General features: G+C 27.1%; 2 protein-coding genes across 2 annotated transcripts; one reads left to right on the plus strand and one right to left on the minus strand.

The window, feature by feature from the left end:
* Positions 1-927: 927 nt before the first annotated feature.
* LOC127290042 (sushi, von Willebrand factor type A, EGF and pentraxin domain-containing protein 1-like) lies at positions 928-26,485 on the plus strand. Its single transcript, XM_051318413.1, has 33 exons — positions 928-939; positions 1,946-2,140; positions 3,025-3,312; positions 3,426-3,681; positions 3,909-4,097; positions 5,321-5,485; positions 7,638-7,823; positions 7,924-8,142; positions 8,992-9,192; positions 13,218-13,466; positions 13,965-14,213; positions 14,360-14,572; positions 15,144-15,229; positions 15,303-15,612; positions 15,701-15,910; positions 16,026-16,187; positions 16,314-16,595; positions 16,707-16,849; positions 17,737-17,836; positions 17,918-18,131; positions 20,168-20,325; positions 20,407-20,495; positions 20,558-20,667; positions 21,103-21,275; positions 21,406-21,620; positions 21,750-21,957; positions 22,768-22,941; positions 23,257-23,348; positions 23,413-23,549; positions 23,653-24,505; positions 25,275-25,443; positions 25,868-26,056; positions 26,232-26,485. Exons 1-33 carry the CDS (start codon positions 928-930, stop codon positions 26,396-26,398), a joined length of 6,663 nt encoding a protein of 2,220 aa, XP_051174370.1. The 3' UTR covers positions 26,399-26,485.
* LOC127290117 (uncharacterized) lies at positions 5,996-7,598 on the minus strand. The gene is made up of 3 exons (XM_051318506.1): positions 7,420-7,598; positions 7,142-7,259; positions 5,996-7,067 (listed from the first exon to the last, which is right to left on the minus strand). Exons 1-3 carry the CDS (start codon positions 7,548-7,550, stop codon positions 6,924-6,926), a joined length of 393 nt encoding a protein of 130 aa, XP_051174463.1. The 5' UTR covers positions 7,551-7,598; the 3' UTR covers positions 5,996-6,923.
* Positions 26,486-26,956: the final 471 nt, after the last annotated feature.

Here is a 26,956-nt window from a genome sequence, read left to right on the forward strand (position 1 = left end):
TGGACTACAATTTGAATTTTGACTATAGATTAAATATAATTATACAAAAAATTTTATTACAAATGAAATTTGACTATAAATGAAATTTATATCTAAATATAATTTGACTATAGATTAAATTTTAATATAAAAGGAATTTTGACTACAAATAAAATTTAACTATTAATTTAATTTTTTAATATAAATATAAAATTTTGATTAAAATTAAATTTGACTATAAATATAAATGAAAATAAAATTTTGACTATAAATAAAAATGAAAATAAAAATTTTGACTATAAATAAAAATTAACTGTAAACAAAATTTGACTATAATAAAAAAATACAAAAAAGCACTTTTTTGAATGTAAATATTTTGAATACAAGAAATTTGATAAAAAATTGACTATAATATTAAATTTCACTATAAATACAAATTTCACTATAAATAAAAATTAAGTGTAAATAATAATTTGATTATAAATAAAAATTTATTTGTAAATAAAAATTTGACTATAAATTTATAAGTAAAAATTATTAGTAAATCAAAATTTGACTATAAATATAAATGAAAAAAAAAATTTTGACTATAAATAAAAATTTATTTGTAAATAAAAATTTGACTATAAATTTATAAGTAAAAATTATTAGTAAATAAAAATTTGACTATAAATATAAATGAAAAAAAAAAAATTTTGACTATAAATAAAAATGAAAATAAAAATTTTGACTATAAATAAAAATTAACTGTAAACAATATTTGACTATAATAAAAAAATACAAAAAAGCACTATTTGAAAATAAATATTTTGAATAAAAGAAATTTGACCAAAAATTGACTATAATATTAAAGTCAACTTTTTTTCAAAATTGTTTTTAATAATAATAATTGTTTAATTTTTCTTTCAGAATCAATTTTACAAGAAAGTGGAATCATTACTATAACGTATGGCAATAAATGCAAAAAAAAAAGAAAACAAAAACATTCCAACCTCATTTAATTTTTGAGATTCCTTTTTTTTCCTCCAAAAAAATTAAATTAAATATTTCATTATTTTGTATTTGAAATAGTTATTAAAGATTGATGTAAAAAATATTTAAATAAATTAATAATAAAATTTAAAAAGAAAAATAGTAAAATAAATGAATTAAAATTTTTTTATTAATATAAATAATTATAAATTAATTATAAATTAAAAAATAAATAATAATAAATTAATTATAAAAATTAAATAAAAATTTAAAAAAAAAAAAAATTTAAAATAATATTGAAAGACTGAGAAATGTTGGAAATTTAAAATCTTTTATAAAAAGAGAAACAAAGGTTTTCTTTGTTGAGATTTTTAAGCTCTCTTTTTCCCTCTTAAGTCAAGCGGATTCATTTAGAAATACATATATATATATACATATATCTCGTCTGGAATTGACAGAAGCTTCTTATATTAACGAGAATAGTTCTCGAAAAGTGTTACTGACTAATGGAACAAAAATAAACTCGTTTTTTTTCCCCCATATTATTATCAGATTGCTGTGTGCATTTTAAAAAAACAAATTTTCCCAAAACTCAGTGTTTAAAGTTTAATAATATTAATAAAAAAAAAAAATAAATAAAAATAATAATAATAATAATAATAAAAATACTAATAAAAAAAAATAATAAAAATAATAATGATAATAAAAATAATAAAAAAGTGGATTTGTATTAATTAACGAAAATACAAAATAAATTAAAAACTATAAATAAAAAGAAAAAAAAAATTATTATTAATAAATAAAATTAATGAGTAAAAAAAAAATAATAAAAAAAATTTTCTAATAAAAAATAATGTAAATATTTTTTATATATAAGTATAGTGTGTTAAATTTTTTTTTTTTTTTATATAAAATGGAAAATTATTTACGAGCAATAATTATTTTTTTATTATTTTTAAATATTAAAACTATTGAAAATATCATTAATAAAAAGGAGAATTTTCACGAAACATTTATTGATAATGATAAAAAAATATTTCTTAATTTTGGTAATAATATCACAAGGGATAATCAACGATATCAATTAATATCATCATTGAATCATGAAAAATATTTTCAACAAAAAGTTAATTTTTTAGCAAAAATATTAAAAAATCATGTCGATCAATTGAGAGAAGGATTAGAGATGGTATGTGTATTTTTTTTTTTTGGAAACATCAATTTTTTTTGCTAGGAATTATATTAAAAAGTTGAATTTCTAAAAAGTTACAAGTTTTTTTTTTTTTTAATTTTATTAGGTACAAAAATGTTAAATTTTTAGAAAAAATTACTTAATTATTTTTTGAAATTCGAATTATTAAAATTAAATTTTTTTTTAAAAAATAGATTTTTTTGTGAATTTAAACTTTTTAAAAAATAGATTTTTTTGTAATTTAAACTTTTTAGAAATTCGAAAATTTAAAAATTTAATTTAGAATATTTTGTAAATTCGATCGTATTAAAAATCAACCTGTTTAGAAATTGTTGCTATTTGTTCAGAAACACCACAAGAGTTCATAAACCAATACCATCATAACCTCAAAAATTGTAACTAATCTAACACAGAATATTTTTTATTTTTAAATTAAATTTTTTTTAAATGAAAATAAAAAATCACCCATAATTTTTATGGGTGATTTTTTTGCCAACCCAATTTTTAATATTAATAAAAAATTTCGACAAATCTCCAAATCACTTGTCAGATAAAAACCACTGTGCAAGTACCATAGTAACTCGTGAATCATGGGAACGTGCGAACGGAAACAACAGGGAATGGACAAAATGACGACTTTACACCATACGCCACGAACTAGTAAAATTATTATAGAAATGTCACGACTTTTCAAAAATGTCGTTAAACCGGAAGTACAGCATTTATCAAAAAAAAAAAAAAAAAAAAAATATTAGTACAAGTCAAATTACCAACTTGTGCTGTTTCTGTACAAACTGTAACTAGTAATTTCATTTTTTTTTTTTTACTTTTTGGAAATTTTTATACTTAAGTAATTTGAAAATTTTTTCAAAAATTTTAAGGTCGATCTAGTATTTCTAGTTGATGCATCAGCTTCAGTTGGATTGGAAAATTTCAAAAGTGAATTAAATTTTGTAAAAAAATTATTAGCCGATTTTACAGTCGAACCTTTAAGTACAAGAGTGGCGATTATCACATTTGCTGGTAGAAATAATGTACATCGTAATGTTGATCAAATTTCACAAAATGAACCCAATCATCAAAAATGTCAACTACTTGGCAAACAATTGGGTAACATTACTTATGCCGGTGGTGGTACTTTTACACTAGGAGCACTGTTAGAAGCTTTTGCAAGTATTTTTTTTTCTTTTTGTGACACTACAGATTTGATTTCTAATGTTTTATTTCAAAAATTTTAAAGAGCCTTAAATTTTTGAAATTTTAATTTTTCCTCTATTTATAGGATATTCTTGAGAAGAGCAGAAACGACACAAAAAAAGCTGTGTTTCTAATAACCGATGGCTACAGTAATGGAGGTGATCCACGTAGCGCAGCACAACTTTTAAAAAACGCAGGAGTGACAATATTCACTTTTGGCATTGCCACAGGAAATGTTGAGGAACTCTTTGACATTGCCAGTGAACCTGGACATATTCACAGCTATTTGCTTGATAGTTTTTCTGAATTCGATGCATTGGCACGTCGTGCTCTTCACAGAGGTTGATATAGATTTTTGAAAATTTCCAAAAAAAAATATCAATTAGCAATATTATTCACAATATTAACAGCCATTAACAAAATGAATGGCAGTTCATCGCAAAAATCGTTTACAAACAAGATGCATGAGAAAGAAAAGGAAAGAAATTTCTATTCTTTTCATGCACTTTGTTTCTAAACGAATTTTGCGAAGGTAAACTTTAGAGGGTTTTTTTTTAAATAATTACAGATCTAAAAGCAGGAAAATATGTGCAAGTTAATAGAGGATCTGATTGTGATTTATTGTGCGATAAAAGAGAAAGAAATGAAAGCTGTTGTGATGAATTAGCAACCTGCACCTGTGGAACTGCAACCGGACATTATGCCTGTTTGTGTCCTTTGGGGTATTTTGGATCCGGACTTAAAGGATTTTGCCAACGTAATGATTAGTATTATTATTAACTATACAAAATTTATTTTTATTTGTTCTGGTCGATCCACTAAAAACCACACTCTTCGACTGGATTAATCCTAACAATATATGGAACTATCGTTAAACTTCGTAGGTAAAGGGAAACTTGTCCGCTTCTTCTTGGTCGGTAACTACAAAAGTTCTCTAGGTCCTAGGATTGTCACCTTCCTGCTCCCTAGCTTATTGAATACTGCTTGCAACATTTGTTGAGCTTTTTCTTTTTGGTTAATTGTAAGTTAATACTTTAATCCACCGTCTGTACCTTTTCCATACTTCCAACCGCTTTGGTGACATCCGCGATGAATGCCTCCTTGTTGGAGTCTCCTCTCCGATTTTGATCAGGAAGTCTCCGATTTTGATCAGAAAGTCTCCGATTTTGTTCAGGAAGTCTTCGATTTTGTTCAGAAAGTCTCCGATTCTCGTAGGTCTTTTTCCTAAAACCCGTACGCGTGTGTACTGAAGTCCGAATAATGTATCCTGAAAGGTCTTAAGTCCGTCTTTAATAGTCATGTTGACATTCTTCTGGATTTCGCAATCTGTACCTCTTCGATTCCCTAAAGACTCAGCTTCCTCCTGCCTAAATACTTCTTGTGATCTTCTTCGATTGTCTCGTTGTCTAGATCAGACGGAATCAAAATCAAATCTGCATTTCAGCCACTAAATATTTTGCCCTCGTTTCACTGACAAGATCATGAAGAGTCTTTAGTCCATCCTTAACAGTCCTGTTGACGTATTTCTGGACTTTGCAACACTTTACCATCTTTACAATCTTTTTTTCGATCCTTTTGAAAATATTCAGCCCCTTTTTGCATATTTTTAGGAAAATCTCCCGTTCATCCTTAATTTCCTCAGTTGTCTAAGTAAGAGGGAATCAAAATTTGTATTCCTCGCCGTTAAGATAAGACGGAATCAAACTTCTTTCAATGCTAACACTAGAAAGGTTCAAAATGCTTCGCCTCCTAATTCCATTCTTTAATGGAAAAAAGGTATAAGAGGGATAGTTATAAATTTCTCATTGATTCGTAATATTTCCGGTAATATTACAAACCAATGAAAACGTGTAGTGTGAGGAAGAAAAAGACGCAAATATATATATATCTGTTTTTTTCTAACGCATACAGTAGTTTTACCTAATCTATTTTTAATATTAGAGGTTATATTTTTTTCTTATTATATAAATATTTGTACAGCCTGTCCAAATGGAACCTATGGATTTGATACTGTTCCTGGAGATTGGATTTCCGCTTGTAATGTTTGTCCCGACGTTAATCATATAACAAAAATAATTCCCGCTACCAATGTTGCTGATTGTGTTTGCACTTTTGGATTTATTGCAAATAACAGTAAATGTGAAGGTAATTAAATTAATTAAATAATTTATAATTACTCCAATATCATAAATTTTAATACAATTTTTGTTTTTGCAATTTTTAGGTTATTTTTTTTTATAAACCAAATTTTATAAATAATGTCCCCTTTGGTTTGACGGCTTTTTTTGAAAAGTCGTGACACTATTACAATTTATTAGTTCGTGGTGTAAGGCAGAAAGATACCAATGTTTTCATTTACAATTTGTCATAATTCTCTGTCAACTACCGCACTTTGCTCTAGGGAAAATTTAGTGACTTTTTTTAGTAAATTTTAATTTTAACTAGAATGTCACTAAATTTTAGTTGTTTTTCTATAATGTCCCTACTCGCCAAAAATCCCCACTCGCTATTTGTCATAATTCTCGCGTCAACTACCGCACCCTGTTCCAGTGAAATTCGAGTTAAAATTAAAACTTACTTGAATTTCAGCTACCGCACCCTGCTCTAGTGAAAATTTTGTGACTTTATTATTAAAATTAATGGTTACGAGAAAGTTACTAAAAATTTTACTAGAGCGGGATGCGGTAGTTGGAATTTTAGTAAATTTTAATTTTAACTAGAATTTCACCAGAACAGGGTGCGGTAGTTGACGCGAGAATTATGAAAAATAGCGAGTGGGGATTTTTGGCAAGTAGGGACAATATAGAAAAACAACTAAAATTTAGTGACATTCTAGTTAAAATTAAAAGTTACTATAAAATTACTAAATTTCCACTAGAGCAGGGTGCGGTAGTTGATAGAGAATTATGATAATTCTCCTCAACTACCGCACCCTGTCCTAGTGAAATTCTAGTTAAAATTAAATGTTACTAGAATTTCAACTACCGCATCTTGCTTTAGGGAAAATTTAGTGACTTTTTAGTAAATTTTAATTTTAACTAAAATTTCACTAAATTTTGACTGGTTTCTATTGTCCCAACTCGCAATTTGTCATAATTCTCGCGTCAACTACCGCACCCTGTTCCAGTGAAATTCGAGTTAAAATTAAAACTTACTAGAATTTCAGCTACCGCACCCTGCTCTAGTGAAAATTTTGTGACTTTATTATTAAAATTAATGGTTACGAGAAAGTTACTAAAAATTTTACTAGAGCAGGATGCGGTAGTTGGAATTTTAGTAAATTTTAATTTTAACTAGAATTTCACCAGAACAGGGTGCGGTAGTTGACGCGAGAATTATGAAAAATAGCGAGTGGGGATTTTTGGCGAGTAGGGACAATATAGAAAAACAACTAAAATTTAGTGACATTCTAGTTAAAATTAAAAGTTACTATAAAATTACTAAATTTCAACTAGAGCAGGGTGCGGTAGTTGATAGAGAATTATGATAAATGAATAAACCTTGGTATTTTTTTGCTGCCTTAAGCCACGAACTAATAAATTATAGAAATGTAACGACATTTCGAAAACCTTTTTCTTTTTTCTTAACAAAAATGTCCAATTCCAGGCGTAAGACTAGGAATGTTTCCTTTCAATAATCTAACCTCATTCATAGGATTCGGAAATTTTACAATATAATCCCAAGGATTTTCCAATTGAAATTCCGATTTTGACGCTAGCCAGCCATACTGGAAAAATAAATTTTTATTAAAAAAAAAAAAAAAAAAAAAATTATTTTTCAAATTTTGCTTAAATAATTTACTTCTCCGGTTGTTGTAACAGGAATTGGTCGAATTGTCCTTTCATTTTTATTTCTGCATACAAAATTTGTTTTCATTTTATTTCCCTTTCGTAAATTCGCTAATTCTTCTTGCATCAATCTTTTTTTTTCATCATTAAATTGATTTTTTTTTTTTTTTAGTAATTAAAATTCATTTTTATTTACAATAAAATTAACTCTTAAGTGCCAAAAAAATTTTGTCCGGCAAATCATTGCCGGAGGGCACTTAAGAGGGGTTAAATGGAAAAAATATAAATTACTTGTAATCATCCAAAATCCATTCAAATCGTTGTAACCATTTTGTTTGAATAATTTCATTTTTTTTAAAATTTTCCTTTATATTTTTTTCCACCGCCACAAAATCAAATGCCTTTTTATTACGACAATTCATTTTCGGTTATTTCAAAATTCAAAAAATTATTGACAGTTAGAAATAGGAAAAAAAAAAAAAAACAAATGAAAAATTTTATTTTTCAAGTGATAACTTGTCCAAAATTGAAAGCACCGGAAAATGGTTATTTCGTGAAGGGAAATCTATGCAATAATAATGTTATAAACGCCGCATGTGGTGTAAGATGTAGAATTGGATTTCATTTAACAGGCGATAGTATTCGTTTATGTCAAAATAATGCCACGTGGTCAGGAATTGAACCCCAATGTCTTGGTAAGTTATAATTAAAAAAAAAAAAAAAAAAAAAAAATTTTAACATTTTAATTGGGAAATTTAAATTTTTAATTTGGAAATAATTTATACTTGTTTCAAGTAAAAACTTGTCCGTCATTAAATGTACCAACAAATGGGAATATGACCTGTGAGCATGAAAATCAAAATGAACAGAGAATGTTAAATAATTTTACAATGGCACAACCAATTGATACAAAATGTATATTTCATTGTGAAAATGGCTTTCAACTTCGTGGTAGCAAAATTCGTAATTGTTTACCACTTTCAAGATGGGATGGACTTCAAACTTCTTGTAAAAGTAAAAATTTGTTTTCTTCATTGTATAAATTTTATTATCCTAAAGGCTGGTTTCCATTGTCCCCCCCCCCCTCAACCCACTCGCTATTTGTCATAATTCTCGTTCAACTATCGCACCTTGCTTTAGTGAAATTCTAGTTAAAAATTAAAATTTACTAGAATTTCAACTACCGCACCGTGCTCCAGTGAAACTAGTGAAATTCTAGTTAAAAATTAAAATTTACTAGAATTTGAACTACCGCACTCTGCTCCAGTGAAACTAGTGAAATTCTAGTTAAAAATTAAAATTTACTAGAATTTCAACTACCGCACTCTGCTCCAGTGAAACTAGTGAAATTCTAGTTAAAAATTAAAATTTACAAGAATTTCAACTACCACACCCTGCTCTAGTAAATTCTAGTTAAAAATTAAAATTTACTAGAATTTCAACTACCGCACCCTGCTCTAGTGAAACTTTAGTAAAATTCTAATAATTTTTAAATTTAACTATAATTTCACTTAAGTTCCACTAGAGCAGGGTGCGGTAGTTAAAAATCTAGTAACTTTTAATTTTCACTAGAATTTCACTAGAACAGGGTGCGGTAGTTGACGAGAATTATGACAAATAGGGATTTTGGCAACCAACCCAAATTGTATAAAAGTTGTATTTCCGGTTTAAAGACTTTTTGAAAACTATCGCACTATCCTCTAGTGAAAATTTAGTGATTTAATTTTTAATATTTTAATTTTAACTAGAATGTTACTAAAATTATCACTAGAGCAGAGTGCGATAGTTAAACGAGAAAACAAATTAAAACTAGGGAAAAATTAATTTCCCTTTTTGAAAATCCTAACAATTTTTTCTTTTCAGAAATAACTTGTCAGCCATTGTCGCCAATTGTAAATGGAATAATAACACCGAAATCATGTTTGGGACCGGATAAAATTCCCTTTGGTATGAATTGCACTTTCGAATGTAAAAATGGATTTCAATTAGATGGTCCAAATAATAGAATTTGTTTGGGTCGCCATGGAATTTGGTCGAAACGTTACAATCTCAATCGATGTATTGGTAATTCGACTTGTTCTAATTATTTTCAATTACCCTGGCAGATTGCATGATGCGAATGCTCCACAAAATTGTCGGAGCATACGCAAAAGGAATCCCCAGATATGTGTAAGAATTGTGATTAATTGAAAACCCCCTTTCCCCCTTATTTATCTTGACATAGCTCAGTATCCGCTAGATTAATTCAAAAGAGCGACATACATTTTTTGTTCGAGAATTATTGCCCAAATTTTTGGCAATATTCCCGAGACATTATCTCGACAATTTAATTTTTTGAAAATTTTTCAAAAATTTAATTGAGTGTAGCTCAGCATCCGCTGGACCAATCAAAAAGTGCGCCATACATTTTTGTTCGGAACTTTTTAAAAATTTTTTTGGGCTGTATTCCCGAACGATTATCTCGCGAATTTAATTTTTCGAAAATTTTTCCGAATTTGTTTTCTAGTTTAGCTCAGCATCCGCTGGACCAATCAAAAAGTGCGCCATACATTTTTTGTTCAGAACTTTCTTCTAAATACTATGGTGATATTCCAAAAAGAATATCTCAAAAATTTAATTTCTGCAATTTTTTCCGAAATTAATTTGAGTGTAGCTCAGCATCCGCTGGACCAATCAAAAAGGGCGCCATACATTTTTTGTTCAGAATTTTTTTCCTATTTTATTGGTGGTATTCCCGAACGATTATCTCGCGAATTTAATTTTTCGAAAATTTTTCCGAATTTGTTTTCTAGTTTAGCTCAGCATCCGCTGGACCAATCAAAAAGTGCGCCATACATTTTTTGTTCAGAACTTTCTTCTAAATACTATGGTGATATTCCAAAAAAAATATCTCAAAAATTTAATTTTTGCAATTTTTTTCCGAAATTTATTTAAGTGTATCTCAGCATCCGCTGGACCAATCAAAAAGTGAGCCATACATTTTTCGTTCGGAACTTTTTGACTATTTTTTTGGCGGTATTCCCGAACGATTATCTCGCGAATTTAATTTTTCGAAAATTTTTCCGAATTTGTTTTCTAGTTTAGCTCAGCATCCGCTGGACCAATTAAAAAGTGCGCCATACATTTTTTGTTCGCTACTTTTTGCTAAAGACTTTGGCGATATTCTAAAAAGAATATCTCGAAAATTTAATTTTTGCAATTTTTTTCCGAAATTTATTTAAGTGTATCTCAGCATCCGCTGGACCAATCAAAAAGTGCGCCATACATTTTTTGTTCAGAACTTTCTTCTAAATACTATGGTAATATTCCAAATAGAATATCTCAAAAATTTAATTTTTGCAATATTTTTCCGAAATTTATTTGAGTGTATCTCAGCATCCGCTGGACCAATCAAAAAGTGCGCCATACATTTTTTGTTCAGAACTTTCTTCTAAATACTATGGTAATATTCCAAATAGAATATCTCAAAAATTTAATTTTTGCAATATTTTTCCGAAATTTATTTGAGTGTATCTCAGCATCCGCTGGACCAATCAAAAAGTGCGCCATACATTTTTCGTTCGGAACTTTTTGACTATTTTTTTGGCTGTATTCCTGAACGATTATTTCGCGAATTTAATTTTTCGAAAATTTTTCGAATTTGTTTTCTAGTTTAGCTCAGCATCCGCTGGATCAATCAAAAAGTGCGCCATACATTTTTCGTTCGGAACTTTTTGACTATTTTTTTGGCTGTATTCCTGAACGATTATTTCGCGAATTTAATTTTTCGAAAATTTTTCGAATTTGTTTTCTAGTTTAGCTCAGCATCCGCTGGACCAATCAAAAATTGCGCCATACATTTTTTGTTTGCTACTTTTTGCTAAAGACTTTGGCGATATTCCGGAACGATTATCTCGCGAATTTAATTTTTCGAAAATTTTTCATAAATTTATTTGAGTGTAGCTCAGCATCCGCTGTACCAATCAGAAAGTGTGCCATCTATTATTATCAAGAAAATTTAATTTTTCTGAACTTTATTTGAGTGTTGCTTTACATTTAAGTTTTTTAAACTTTTTACGAACATCATATTCACTGTAGTTTGCTTATTATTTTCACATTGAACAGAAAAACACAACAAATTTATTAACTATTACTTTTAAATAATATCATTCGCGAATTATTTTCGATGCACAAAAATATGTCCAATTGTCATTATAATAGAAAACAAACTTACCGACTTTTACGTAATGCAAAACGAATTTTAGAATTAAGTGTAATTCATTTCGTTGGCCATATCTATCTTATTTTGATGACTTTGAAAAAGTGGAAAAATATGGTATTAAATGGAATTAAAATATTTCAATTTCATATACAAATATGAGATAGCTTTAATTTTTTTCAATTCCAGACTTTTTGCAGTTATGTCGAAGAATTTAAAAAATCATAAAATTTATTTAGACTTATAATAATAATACATTTTTTTGACCAATATTTCAGTTTAATAAATAAAAGATTTGCATTTGATAAAAAAATTACTGGAATTATTTAAGGGAAGGAAAAAAAAGTGCTGCCACTTACTTTCTAAAAAGTGCGGCTATAATGATTTTATCGTTAAAAATGTTCATAATAAACTGTAATACATTGAAATTAATAAAAACATTAAATTTTTATAATTATTTAACAATAATCATCATAAAAAACATAAATCTTATTTTTTTAATCATTTAACTATATATTTCATCATTTTTTATATATTTGAGACAAAATTTCAATCCTAATCTCATGTTCCACGAATGCTCCGCTAATTTTATGGAGTATTCGCATCATGCAATCTACCAGGGATAGCAAAATGTTATACTTCCGGTTTGACGACATTTTTTGAATAGTCGTGATATTTCTATAATAATTTTATTAGTTCGTGGCGTATAGTGTAATGTCGCCATTTTCTTCATTTTCTGTTTTCTCATTTCATTCTGTTCACACGTTCCTATGATTCAGGAGTTATTGCTAGTTTCAGAGTGATTTGCATCGGACAAGTGATTTGTCGAAATTTTAATTAACATTAACATTTAAGTGAAAATGGTTTTTAGTAAAAAAATGAAATTAATTCAAACGAAGCAGAAAGTGATAATACTGACAATTATGAATCCAAAACAAAAAGAATTTTACGAATTCGTTACATAAAAGAAATGTAATTAGAAATTATCAAAACTATAAGTGGCACAGTCAAAAAAAATTGAGTTGGCAATAAATATTAACCTAGATTCACTGCTAAAAATTTTGTGTAATTAATTTTTTTTATTTTTATTTGAAAAAAAGTTTATTTTAAAATAAAAAAAATTCAATTAGATTAGTTACAATTTTTAAGGTTATGTTGATATTGGTTTATGAACTTGTGGTGTTTCTGAACAAATAGCTAAACAATATTTTAAATAGGTTGATTTTTAATAAAATCGAATTTACAAAATATTCTAAGGGCGCACTCACACCTTTCGGCTGCCTGCCTGCCTGCAGGAGTTGTCATGGCAACGTGTAGGAGTAACAGAGAGAGAAAATTCAAATTTGAATTTACTATCTCTGTTACTCCTTCACGTTGCCATGACAACTCCTGCAGGCAGGCAGGCAGGCAGCCAAAAGGTGTGAGTGCGCCCTAATAATCAAAAATTGAAATTTTAAAAATTTCGTATTTCTGAATGTTTAAATTTTACAGAAAAAATTCAAATTTTTTTTTTAGTGTTAAAAAATCAGTTTGATTAGATATACAATTTTTGAGGTTATGTTGGTATTGTTTTATGAACTCTTGTTGTGTTTCTGAACAAATAGCGACAATTTCTAAAAACATTTTGATTTTTAATACGATCGAATTTACAAATACTGTAATTTAAAAAAAAAAATCAAATCAAAGCAGGGTGCGGAAGTTGACTGAGAATTTTATGACTGGAACTAGTTAATCAGGGCGAAATTTTTATCTTTTCGCCTTATAAACTAATAAAATTATTATAGAAGTGTCATATATGACTTTGTAAAAATTACCTCAAATCGAAAGTACAGCATTCGTCCAATTGGGTGTAACTAAAAATTATAAAAAAAAATAATTTTTTCATCTATAGATAAAACACCGCCGATTTTAAATTGTCCGGAAAACATAACGGTGACATCGTTACTTGGCAAAAATTACACTCTTCTCAATTGGACAATTCCAATTGCCACTGACAATTCGGGAATTGTTCCAATTGTCTGGAGTAAACCGGATATTATTTATCCATGGCGAGCAAAAATTGGATTGCACACAATTACTTATTTTACTCAGGACGAAAGTGAAAATAAAGTTCAATGTCAATTTTTTGTTAATGTCACTGGTAAATAGAAACCGTTTATTATAATTTTAGTTTTTTTTTTTTTAAAATTTCAAAATACTAATTTAATTTATTAATTAATTATTGATAATTAATTAAATTCTTAGGTAGCGTAATTAAGAAGGGGAAATCAGGGTTGGGTAGTAACGCGTGAAAACTTTCTAATTAGCTAGTTTATATTACTTATTATTAATTATTTTAATTAAATACTTAGGTTGCGTAAGAATCGTCAACGGTTTAGTTTTGAGAGGGGGAAATCAGGGTTGGGTAGTGGCGCCTCGAAACTTTCTAATTGGCTGGTAATATTTTCCCGGAAATTTACTAACCAATTTGGCATGTTTCGACGCGCTACTACCGAACCCTGATTTCCCCTTCTTAACTTCTATATATGAAGCTATGCGGCTATTTTCACATTTATTAGCAAATATTTTATAAACCAAACAGAAAAATTCAAAGCGTTATTATATACTTTTTTTTTTTATTTACACCTTTACATTTTAGACAATGAACCACCAATTGTGGAAAACTGTGAAAATCCACCAGTTTTTCTATCAGACAGTGCAACAGGCGCTGCAAATGTAACATGGGATGAACCGGTATTTTATGATAATTCCAAATATCAATTGAAAATTGAAAAAAATCACATTCCTGGCTTAGAAACATTTCCCATTGGAATTACATCTGTGATTTATAATGCCACTGATCAATTTGGTAACATTGAAACGTGTACTTTTAACATAACAGTTGAAGGTAAAATAGAAATTAAAATAAATTAATAGAAAAAAAAAAAATATAACCAAAATACAAAATTCTAAATTTTTAATTAATTTTTTTTTTTTAATGTTAAATTTTGAAAATATTTTTTAAAAAAAGGGAAAATATTGTTTTTGAATTAGATTCTTGTAAAGATGTTCCAACGCCTTTAAATGGATTTTCAAAATGTAATGAAAAAACAGAAGACGGACAAATTCAATGTTTAATTACTTGTGATGAAGGATATGCTTTTGCATTTGATTCAATAAATTCTATTCAATCAGAGGAAAATTTAATAGTCACATGCAATTTTTTGAATCATTCTTGGAATAATAGTTTTTTGCCTGATTGCTCAGGTATATTGTATTATACAAATAGTATAGTAAAATTTACTAAACTCAAATTAAAAGATAGTAACATTTACTATACTAAATTTAGAAGATTTTACAATTAACTAGAAATAATTTTCAAATAAATATTTTACTATTATTACAAAAATTATAGTAAAATTTACAAAATTGAAAAATAGTAAAATTTACAAAACTTAGTTTAGAATATTGTAAATTTTACTAACCAAAATTTAAAATGTATATACAGTGAAATTTACAATATTCGAAAACTAAGTTACGTAAATTTTACTATTTTTCAATTTTATTTATATAAATTTTACTATACTTTTTGCAATTGGTTTAGTAAATTGTACAAATTTTTTAAATTTATACTCTAGTAAATTTTACTAGCTTCTAATTCACTAAATTAAATTTATTTTGTAAATTTTACTAAATAAAGTGTAAAAGGTATGTGAAATTTTACTAAACCACATATTTAAAAGGTATAGTAAAGTTCACGATATTTAATTTAGAATATTGTAAATTTTACTAAAAGATATAATAAAATTTAAAAAATTTTAATTTTTTTCTATTTTAGTCACACAAATACCACATTCGGTCTCTCAGGATGGAATTATAATTTTTGATGGAGAAATTTGCGAAAATTCTTCCTTATTAGAAAATGTAGGAAAAAAAAAATTTTTTTACCGTATTTTTTTAAAATAAAAATGTTTATAGTGGTAAATTTTTTTTACAGTTAAACGAAAGTATAAATAAAGATTTAACCTCAAAATTACTCGAAGTTTGCGGCAATGAAATTGATTGTAATTTAGTAAAAATCGAATCAAAATGCGAAAAAATTTCTACTAATGACGAATCTACTACTAATGAGGAAGAATTAATTACATTAAATCGAACGAGAAGATTTTTCCCTAATTATTTTTATCATCAATTATCACCAGGAGAACTAAAATTAAATCAAAAAATAAGAGAATTAAATGATCAAATGGAAATTGATAAATCTCAAAGTCAAAAAGAACGACTTGTGATTAAATTTAAATTTATAGGTATAAATTCAAAAAAAAAAAAAAAAATACAAAAATTTTACCAAAAAAAAAAATACTTTTTTAATTTTAATTATTATTTTATCAAAAGCCGTAGGGAAAAATGAAACAAATTTCAATCGAGAATCAACAAAAATACGTGAAAAATTCCAAAAATTCTCATCACAATCAGAGGGGAATAATTTATTTAATGAAGAAACAAAAAGAAAAATGGAAAATTTATCACTAAATCATCGAATGATTTTGAAGAAAACTTTAAATATTTGCGAACCTGGTAGTATAGCAAGAAAATACGATTGTGGTTTGTAAAAACAAAAATTTTAAAAAAAAATTAAATAATTAATTACAAAAATAATTAAAAATTAATAATTTTTTTTCTAATAATTTTTATTAAAAATTTTTTATTTTTCATTTAGTAAAATGTCCTCAAGGAACTTTTTACAATTTAACAAAAAATTATTGTCAATCGTGTCAAATTGGAGAATATCAAAATTTAATTGGATCAATTGAATGCAAAAAATGTCCAAATTTCACAACTACTTGGAAAATACAGAGCCGAACAATAAAGGATTGTAAACGTAAATTATTCAAAAATTATTATTTAGAAAAGAATTTTTATATATATATTTTTTTTTCATCGAAAAAGTTGAATTTATTATTTTTTGAATTCAAAATTTTTAATTCAAATTAAAATTCATTAACAGCTCTTTGTCAACCTGGCTATTATTCACATAGAAAAAGACACAAAAAATTAGGAATCGCTCCATGCACATCGTGTGAAATTGGATTTTATCAATCTGAATATGGAAAAAATTCTTGTAAAATTTGTCCTGAAAATTATACAACAATAAATCGAGCCTCAAAAAGTCAAATCGATTGTATTCAATCAATTCAAGATGTTTGTAATGTTAATTTATGTCAAAATGGTGGAATTTGTCAAAGAGAAACCAATGGTTTTAGTTGTGATTGTCCAAAATATTTTATTGGTAACAACATATTTAATTAAAAAAAAAAAAAATTTTTCAAAAAATCAAATTTTTAATATTTTTTTTTTTTTACAAATTTTCTTGAATTTTTAAATAATTTTTTACTTTCAGGCTCAAGATGTGAAAAATTTCAAAATCCTTGCAATTCCTCGCCGTGTTTACAAAATGGAAATTGTATTTTGCAAAATGATACAAAATTAAATTACAAATATGCATGCAATTGCAAAAATGGATTTAAGGGAAAAAACTGTGAAGTTTGTATTTTTATTTGTTATTAATTTTTATATTTATGCATTTTTAAATCGGTTAAAAAGTACAAGAGATTTTATTTAATGGATAATTATCTTTAAATATAGGGTAAATTCACTGGTGCGCATGATTATATACTATATTGTATTACTGCGCATGTGTATATGTTATATTATACTACTGCGCATGTCTACGGACCATAGTATACTACTGCGCATCGGTACAAGCCATTATATACTACTGCGCACGTCTACGAGCCATTGTATACTACTGCGCATGCGTATTTGCTATTTTTATACTACTGCGCATGCGTATCTGCTATTTTTATACTACTGCGCATGTGTACAAGCCGTAAGGTACTACTGCGCATGCGTATTTGCTATGTTTATACTACTGCGCATGCGTATCTGCTATTTTTATACTACTGCGCATGTGTACAAGCCGTAAGGTACTACTGCGCATGCGTATTTGCTATTTTATAATACTGCGCATGTGTATCTGCTATTTTTATACTACTGCGCATGTGTACAAGTCGTGAGGTACTACTGCGCATGCGTATTTGCTATTTTTATACTACTGCGCATGCGTATCTGCTACTTTTATACTACTGCGCATGTGTACAAGACGTAAGGTACTACTGCGCATGCGTATTTGCTATTTTTATACTACTGCGCATGTGTACAAGCCGTAAGGTACTACAGCGCATGCGTATATGCTATTTTATACTACTGCGCACGTCTACGAGCTATAGTATACTATTGCGCATGCGTATTTGCATTTTTTATACTACTACGAGCTATGACATACTAATGCGCATGCGTAAGTGTGGTACTATACTTCTGCGCACGCGCAATTGCTATTTTTATAAAAAAAATTGTTTAATCCTTTATAGTATTACGTTGATGAATGTACGAGAAATCCATGCAAAAATAATGGAATTTGCAAAAGTTCTGAAACAGATTTTCATTGTATTTGTCAAAATGGATTTGAAGGTTAGGAAAATATTTTCTATTTACGTTTAATTATCTCAATTTTCCCTATGATTTAAATTTCCAAATTCTATTGAATTTCAGGCGAATTTTGTGAAATCAAATCAAATTACTGTGATCCATCACCTTGTGGCGAGGGTTCAACTTGCATTAGTGTCAATAAATCTTGGCAATGTTTATGTAAACCTGGATATTTGGGTCGTTATTGTAATTTATTGCCATGCGATTGGGCCCCTTGTCATTTAAATTCATTGTGTGTGAATATCATGGAACCGGGAGCTAATCCTAAAAGTTACAGGTGAGTCGATTTTTATCTAAATTGATCAGCAATTATTAGATTCTTAAACCGAAATTAGCAATTTGATTCCACTATGAAGACAGGATCTTTACATATGAATTTTTTATTACTCCTCCACTGTATTTTTTAACTTCTTAATCCCTAAGCTATCGATGTTTTCTTAAAGCATTTCCTTAAACCCAAAATCGTAACAAAAGAATAAGGAGAAATGGGTGACGAGTGGATTAAAATTGGTGATTAAAAAATCCACACCTGGGATCTGTGATTTGGATTGCCTCAGCTAGCCTTAGTCGGCTAATAACCACTGTCACCATGAGCTAAACCCAACAATCCGAATGAAAATAAATCTTCAAAAACCCCAGATTTTAACGGTACTATGAAGATCCGGGGTTTTTGGAGATTTATTTCCATCCGTATTGTTGGGTTTAGCTCATGGTGATAGTGGTTAATAGCCTACTAAGACTGGAGACCTAAGCTTAGGAAGCCTTTTTGGGTGCATTAGTACCAACGGAATTGCTCCAATATTTAATTGTTCCTCCATAAATCGCAGCGTTACGGTCTTAATTAGGAAAGTAGTCCGCAAAACCGTTAGGGTTAACAAAGGTTCCGGATCCCATCGAGGATCTGCAATGTCCTTACCAGCCTTGTGGAAATTCGTAGATGATCAGACAATCAGGCTCATCAACCTTGACCGAACTTAATTCATCACCGAGACTATGGGGTCCGTGTTGGTATACCTCTACAGTGAGATCTGGCACCCAAAACTTTGGAAGGACCTAAATCCTTAAACCAAGGAAGGAAATGTCCAATAAGTTCTTGAAACAAGTATTCAAGGAGCTAGGAATCAAGAAGAGGACAATTTTAGGATCCAATTGTCGAGGAATGAAACTCGCAGTTGTAGTCACCGACCGAGGACAGGTTGAAGAAATTAGGAAGAATCAAAATTACCTTATTCGATACGATAAAGTCCAGAAGGCATCAGTACAAATCTTGGATACGCGAATACCAATATTAGTACCAATCCAAGATTCGGAGACTAAAATTCGTTCTTAATACCTTCTGGAAGAAAAAAATTGATGGTCCTGGGATCTTATAAGCAAGGGATAAAGCTCGCAGTTGTAGTTACCGACTAAGAATAAAAGCAGAAATTGAAAAGCCTAATTATTATCCAAGAAGACACGAATACCAATTGTGGAAAGGCCAAAGAAAGTAAAATCTACACCGAAGATTCGGAGACAAAGATTTGTTCTTAATACCTTCTGGAAGAAAAAAATTAATGGTCCTGGGATCTAATATTAGGGGTGTAGATCGCGATTGTAATTACTGATCCAAAAGAAGCGGACAGGCTGAAGAAATAGGGACGAAGAAAAATTACTTATCTTATCCCTGAAGAGGGAATTAAGGCTAATTCTGAAAATGCAAACAGAAATAAATAGTTGGTAATCCCCAGACTTAAGGAGCAAGGGATGATGCTCGCATTTGTAGTCACCGATCAAGAACAAAAAGCAGAAATTGAAAAACCTAACCATTGCTTTGTCCAAGACGAGGAAGAGCAGAAGACATCAGTACGAATTCTGAAAATACAACTAGAAATTAAAAATTGATTCCTAGTTCCTAATTAATTCCACCATCAGAATGAAAAAGTTGATAATCCTTAGGCTTAAAAAACAAGGAATGAAGCTCGCAGTTGTAGTCACCGATCCAGAACATTTGGAGAGGCTAAAGAAATCAACAAGTCTAAAAATTGACTTCTCTAAAACGAGAAAGTTTAGAAGACATCAGTACCAATTCTGGAAACTCCAAAAAGAAAAAAAAATTATTAATCCTGGAACCAAGCGTCAAGGAATGGGGTTTAGAATTGTAATCACTGATCAGAATTCCTTACAGTATTTCCCTAGGTGAATGATAACTATCCCGAGGGTTTTCAAAAAAAAGAAGTCCTTTGGTGCTTTCTTTCCCAAATCACTTCCGAAATTACCAAATTCTTCCCCATTTAATCTATTCCATCACAATTTTTCAATTAATTTCTCTTACAGATGCCAATGTCCTGATGGCTACACAGGCAAAGATTGCCTAACAATGATAAATTACTGCAACGAAATACCTTGTAAAAATGGAGGTTCATGTATTAATGGTCCTCGAAATTACACCTGTCAGTGTTTGCAAATTTTTACCGGATCCAATTGTGAAACTGGTAACTAAACATTGCTAAATAATTATAAAATATTTTTTTTCAAACAAAATATTATCAAAAAAATTTAAATTTTGTTTCCAGAATTATTACCAAATTATTTGATGCATTTCACTAAATCGGGAACAACGGATTATGTTAAATTGACAAATTTAAAAAATGACTTGTCTGAGGTAATTAATTTTTTTTTTTGACACTTACGATGCAAAAAATAAAAATTACTTTTATTTTCTAGTTAAGTATTTGTCTTTGGATTCAATCTTTGGATAAATTCAATTATGGAACAGTTTTGTCATATGCGAATCGAATTTATGACAATGCTATTACACTTACGGATTATAATGGGTAAATTTTTGAATCTTCATTTATAAAAGTAATTAATTATGAAAAAAATTTAAGGTTTGAATAATTGGGGTAGGAGTAAATTTTTTTGGGTCCCGCCGACCCTGTTTGCTGAAACAAAGAAATTTACGGATTAGAATTTTGAAATCTCCGTTTGTAAAACTAATTATTTAGAAAAAAATTTTTAGATTAGAATAACAGGGGTAGAAATAAATTTTGTTGGGTCCCGCCGACCCTGTTTGCTGAAACAAATAAACTTACGGATTACAATGGGTAAATTTTGAAATCTCCGTTTGAAAAACTAATTAATTAGGGAAAAATTTTAAGATTTGAATAATTGTGATAGAAATAAATTTTTTTGGGTCCCGCCGACCCAGTTTGCTAAAACGAAAAAAAAATTTGTTTTCCAGCGAATTAGAAACGATTTTCTTTTCATAGATTTGTTCTCTACATAAATGGAGAAAAAATTATTACCGATATTACAGCAAACGATGGTTTTTGGCATTTTTTGTGCTTCACATGGCAAAGTAAATTTGGTGCCTGGAATGCTTATCTTGATGGGAATCTTTTTGCTAATGGCACTTTGTTGGCTAATGGGAGTTTAATTCAAGGTACTATTAATTATTATTGGCAAAAAAAAAAATAATATTAAAACAAAAATTAAAAAAAAATAATACTAAACATTTTTTTTTTTAAATTTCATTTAAACATTTTTCTTTAACTTGATTTTTCTAAAATTAGGTAATGGAATTTTTATCATTGGCCAAGAACAAGATAAATTTGGCGGCGATTTTTCTGAATCAGAATCATTTATTGGAAAAATAACACTTCTTAATTTATGGGACAAAGTTTTGGAAAAAAAGACGATAGAAAATTTTGGTTTGACTTGCGATAATTATTTTGGAAATTTAATTGCCTGGGCAAAAATGCGTGAGAATATTCAGGGCAACATTAAGGTTTAAATTTTTATTAATATATTTTTTTTCATCTAATTTTTCAAATGAAAAAGAAATTAAAAAAAAATTAATATAAAAAATAAATTTTAATTTTTTATTTCAATTTTTTTAAATTAAAAAAAAATTTAGATTTTAGAAAGTCAATTTTGTAATGGTTGCCCCATATTAACGGCGCCTTTTAGGGGTAAAGTGAGTATAAGTGAAGATAAACTTGAAGCCACATACACGTGTGACGTGGGATATCTTGTAAAAGTTGGACGAGCAGAGATGAAAATTTTAAAAAGGAAATGTCTCCTTCAAGGCCAATGGGAAGGCCACTATACTCCAATATGCACGAGTTAGTATTTTTTTAAAATAATTTTTCTAATTACCAATTTTTATTAGCCAAAAATGTTTTTTTCATTTTTTTTTCTATTTATTTAAAACAATTTTCAATTTATTTATCATTTTTCATTTGTCCGTAGTGCAATTTGTTCGAAACTTATATTTGTATAGTGAGTTTCCAATCTATTATCTAGTTATAAGTCGATAAAACAGTGTAGAATTTAGGCGCGAAATTCAAATTTATTTTAAATACAAATAATAAATAGATTTGAAAAAACATTAAATAGAGAATAATATATTTTTTTTTATATTAATTTTCCAATACTTTTTCTACTTTTATATTTTTTTAAATTAAAAGTAAAAAAATAAATTAAATTAAAAAATAAAATTAATAAAAAATATTCTTAATTATTTATTTTATGTTTTTTTCAATTATTATTATTTATTTATTTTATTATTTGATAGAAATTACAAAATAGATTTGAATTTCGCGCCTAAATTCTACACTCTGTTTTATCGACCCATGACTAGTGGGATAATAGATTGGAAACTCATTATATAAATATCAATTTCGGTCAAATTCGAATTTCGAACAAATTACAATTTAGAAAATAAATAAAAATATATAAAAATAAGTAAAAATAAATAAAAATAAATCAAAATAAATAAAAATAAATAAAAATATATAAAAATAAATAAAAATAAATTAAAATATATAAAAATAAATAAAAATATATAAAAATAAAAAAAAAATTTCAATAAATTTTTTTTTCAAATTTTATAAATTAAATTTAAGGAAATTAAATTAAATTATAAATTAAAGGAATCAAATGTGGATTTCCGGGATATTTTCCCAGAGGTTTTATAAGAGGACGTTCGTATCTTTTTGGTGATGAAATTTTCTATTTTTGCAATGAGGGTTACGAACTTAAGGGAAATTCACAACGAATTTGTAATTCCACTGGAGAATGGAGTGGACAACAACCAATTTGCGTTGGTAAATTTAAAATAAAAAAAAATTTTTTCCTTCTTTTTTTTTTAATAATTTTTGTACAATTTTTCTCTTAGAATTTTTTTTTTTAATTAATTAAATAATTTATTTAATTTAAATTTAAAGTAAAAATTTTTTTTACCTTTAAATTTTTTGGTTTTAATATTTTTCTATTTTTTAAATTAAATATTTTTTTATTTTTTAAATTTTACGTTTAAATATTTTTTGATTTTTCTCCTTTTTGTGGAAGTAATTTTTTTTTTGTTGTTTTATAAAAGTTCAAAAAAAAAAATTTTTTTTTTTAAATTAATTTTTTTTAAGGTATCACATGTAAAAATCTTTTGGCCCCGGAAAATGGTGATATCGAATATTTAATTGAAGAATACGAAAGAAATGATACAACAGTGTTGCAGGTAATTTTTTTTATTTTTTATTTTTTTTGAAATTTTTTTAAAAAAAAAATTTCCAAATTCTTAGGTGGGACAACAGTTGGAATTTAAATGTAATTCCGGCTTTCAATTGGATGGAGAAAATATTTTAACATGTCTCGAAAGTGGAATTTGGGATTATGAAATACCAAAATGCAATGCCATTGGTTGCCCTCTTCCAAAAATGTTGGTTGCAAATTTTTTTTTTTAAATATTTATTTTTTTTCTAAAAAAAGTAAAAATAAAAATAAAAAAATAAAAAAAAATAATTTCTTTTTTTCTCCTCCAGGGTAAATAATTCATACATAGCGACAATTATTTATGCCTCAGAAAATAATAAAAAAAATTTAACAAATGACACCATATTTAATCATGGCGATATTTTGGGAATATCCTGTGAGCCTGGATTTAAATTTCATAAAAATCACAATCTTCTCGCTGAATTTCGTCTACAGTGTATTAGTAAAAATTCAAATAACAATAATAATAATAATAATTGGCTTGGATTTGTACCAAATTGTATACCAAGAAAATGTTCATTTCCAAAAATACCAAAAAATGGAAAAATTAGATTTCAATTAAAAAATAATACAAATATTGAAATTTCATTCGAAAATTCATCAATTTTTAACGAATTATTAAAAAAACAAAATGAAATTGAAAATTTATTTTCACCCGGACAACGTATTACATTAAATTGTGAAAAAAATTATAAAATTATTGGTAATAATTCAAGAATTTGTACATTCAATGAAACATGGACAAATAATGAAAGTTTTTGTCAATTAAAAAAATGTCCCATTGAATTACATTTAATTTGGAATTTTTTTGCAAAATTCCCAACAAATATAATTCCATTAAATTGGCAGAAGAAGAGAGAAATTTTTTTTACAAATATTATTGAGAATTTATCAATATTTTTCGAAGGAAATTTTTATAATGATAAAATAATTTTTTCCTGTCAAAATAAAACTGCATTTAGTGGTGAAAATTTGGGAATATTTCAAATTCAATGGAAATGCAATGAGAATGGTGATTGGATTTTTGAGAATTGGGAAATTATTGATGAAAATGAAATTATTGATTTGTTTTTGAAAAATGGAGGAAAAATTTGTGAAACTGTTAAATGCAAGAGGCCAAAGGTAAATTTTTCGAAAATTTTTTTTTAACATTTAGTATAAAAATGTGACGAAAGAGAATTGAAAGAAGCAAAAAAATTATAGGTTATGTTTATGATTGTTTTACTAAGACTAAAAATTTCTTGCAAAGAAGCGTCATATTTCAGGTGCTCTACAACCACCATTTTGAGTGTAACGTCCGAAATGTGACTACAAAGGATCATAAACATAACCTATAAATTTTTTGTTTCTTAGATTTTATTTTTCAAATAAATAAAAATAAAGAACAGTAAAAAAAATTTAAATAACAAAAAAAAATGTTTTCAAATAAAGAAATTAAAAAAAATAAATATATAAAAATAAATAAAAATAAAAAGGATACAGTAACAACTGTTGGTAATGTAGGACTCTATCTTACCAGCAATCGTCAATAGGAGAAAATCAAGAATGCTAGTGAAGTAAAATTAAGATATAACAAAAATATTTACAAGACAATAACTTTAAGTCTCGTGGTTAAAGAAATTTCTGCTTTATCCACTGTTGGTTATGTAGAAATCTATCTTACCAGCAGTCGGTAATAGACAAAAAAGAGAGTGCTTCTAGTATATATAAGGGAATATATATATATATATATATATATATATATAATAAAACTTAATAAACGAAATGAAATGAAGAAAAAAAAGACAAATGCAAAAAATAAAGAAAATAATGAAATAAAAAAAAAGAAATCTAAAAATTCTTTTTTAAAAAATACATTTAAAAATTAATTATAATCAAAAAAATTTTTCAGATTCCCGAAAATGGTTACATTGTCAATGACAATCCAGAGGAAATGGATAAAAATTTCAATATTGATGATATTTTATACTTTAAATGTCGTCAAGGATTTTTTATCGATGACGCAGAATATTCAAAATGTCTTTTCAATGGTTCTTGGTCAAAAGTACCAAAATGCAAATGTAGGAAATTTTTTAAAATAAATTAAAATTTTTTTTTTTAAGTAAAAAAAAAATTAATCTTAAATGAGAAAAAAATTTTCTTATATATAAAAAAAAAATAATCTTACAAGTAAAAAATAAATTTTAATAAATAAAAAAAGAATTTTTTTAAAGAAATTGTGAAAATTTTTTACTTTTATTTTTAGAGAATTTTTTTAAATATTTTACAATTTATAAATTAAATATAATTATAATAATAATAATAATTAAAAAATATTTGGAATAACAATAATAATAATAAAAATATTTAAAATAATTAAAATAATAATAGTAAATATTATTTGTAAAAAAAATTATTTAAATTAAAGAAAATTTTTTTTTCAAATAAAAAATTAAAAAAAAAATATAAAACAAAAAAATCGAGTATAATTTTTTTTTCCTACAGCAATTGTTTGTGAAAAACCAATACTACCATCACATGCAGAATTGAAATATGCAAATTATAAACCAAACGAATATATTTTTGGAAATATGTTAATTTATCAATGTATTCCCGGTTATCGTATTTTTGGCCAAGGGACAATTCGATGTCTCTCCAATGGAAAATGGTCGAAAATTCGCGGAAAATGTGGCAGTAAGTAAAGAAGGAGACAAAAAATTTTCTTTTGTTTTTTGATATTTTTTTTGTCAATATACTTTTTTTCAAAAATTTTCAAAAAAACAAAAGTGACACAAAAGAAAAAACATCCAGCAATTATTGAAAATTATTTTCTCAAAACAAAAATAAAAAAAAAAATTTTTTTTTACAGAAATTTTTTGTGGACAACCAAAAAGTACCAACGAAATGACAATAGAGGGAAATTCATATTTTTTTCAAGATGAATTAATTCTCACGTGTCCAAATGGAAAAACAAAGGGGAAAATTATTTGTAAAAGTGACGGAAAATGGAGTGCGCCAATAAAATGTCAAAAATGAAGTGAAAAAAAAAAATTTTAATATTAAAATATTACTGATATTTATATTTTTAAAATATTTTTAAATTTAATAAAAAGTAAAAAAAGAGTAATTTCCCTTATATACTAGAAACATTCACTTTCTTCTCCATTATCGAATGTTGCTAAACTAAATTCCTACATTAACAACAGTAAGTAAAACAGAAATTTCTTTAACAAGTAGGGGAAGACGTGTAAACCCTCCCTTAAGTCAATCCCAATCATGAAAAAATTCACAAAAAAATTAAATTTTTGTTAGGCAGACTATTTTATTGCAATTTCTTGCACAAAATACACCTAAAAGTGTAGAAAAAAATTGACAGCCGAATACGAGTAGAGGAAGACACCTATTACGACCAAAAAGTCATCCGACCCATAAATCCAAATCATAAAAAAGTCCCCAAAAAAATTCAATTTTTATTAGGCAGACTATTTTATTGCAATTTCTTGCACAAAATACACATAAAAGTGTAGAAAAAAATTGACAGCCGAATACGAGAAGAGGAAGACACCTATTACCACCAAAAAGTCATCCGACCCT

The sequence above is a fragment of the Leptopilina boulardi genome, unplaced genomic scaffold (assembly GCF_019393585.1).
Source record: "Leptopilina boulardi isolate dan_hultmark-lab unplaced genomic scaffold, ZJU_Lbou_2.1 LbouV2_55, whole genome shotgun sequence".
In the NCBI taxonomy this organism is placed as follows: domain Eukaryota; kingdom Metazoa; phylum Arthropoda; class Insecta; order Hymenoptera; family Figitidae; genus Leptopilina; species Leptopilina boulardi.

Coding starts and splice junctions, on each gene's coding strand:
- LOC127290117 (XM_051318506.1), bottom strand. CDS start 7,550: ATGAATTGTCGTAATAAAAAGGCATTTGATTTTGTGGCGGTGGAAAAA. Junction 7,260..7,419: donor TGGATTTTGGATGATTACAA/GTAATTTATATT, acceptor TGAAAAAAAAAG/ATTGATGCAAGAAGAATTAG. Junction 7,068..7,141: donor CTGTTACAACAACCGGAGAA/GTAAATTATTTA, acceptor TTATTTTTCCAG/TATGGCTGGCTAGCGTCAAA.
- LOC127290042 (XM_051318413.1), top strand. Junction 21,276..21,405: donor TAATGGGAGTTTAATTCAAG/GTACTATTAATT, acceptor TTCTAAAATTAG/GTAATGGAATTTTTATCATT. Junction 23,349..23,412: donor ATGATACAACAGTGTTGCAG/GTAATTTTTTTT, acceptor CCAAATTCTTAG/GTGGGACAACAGTTGGAATT.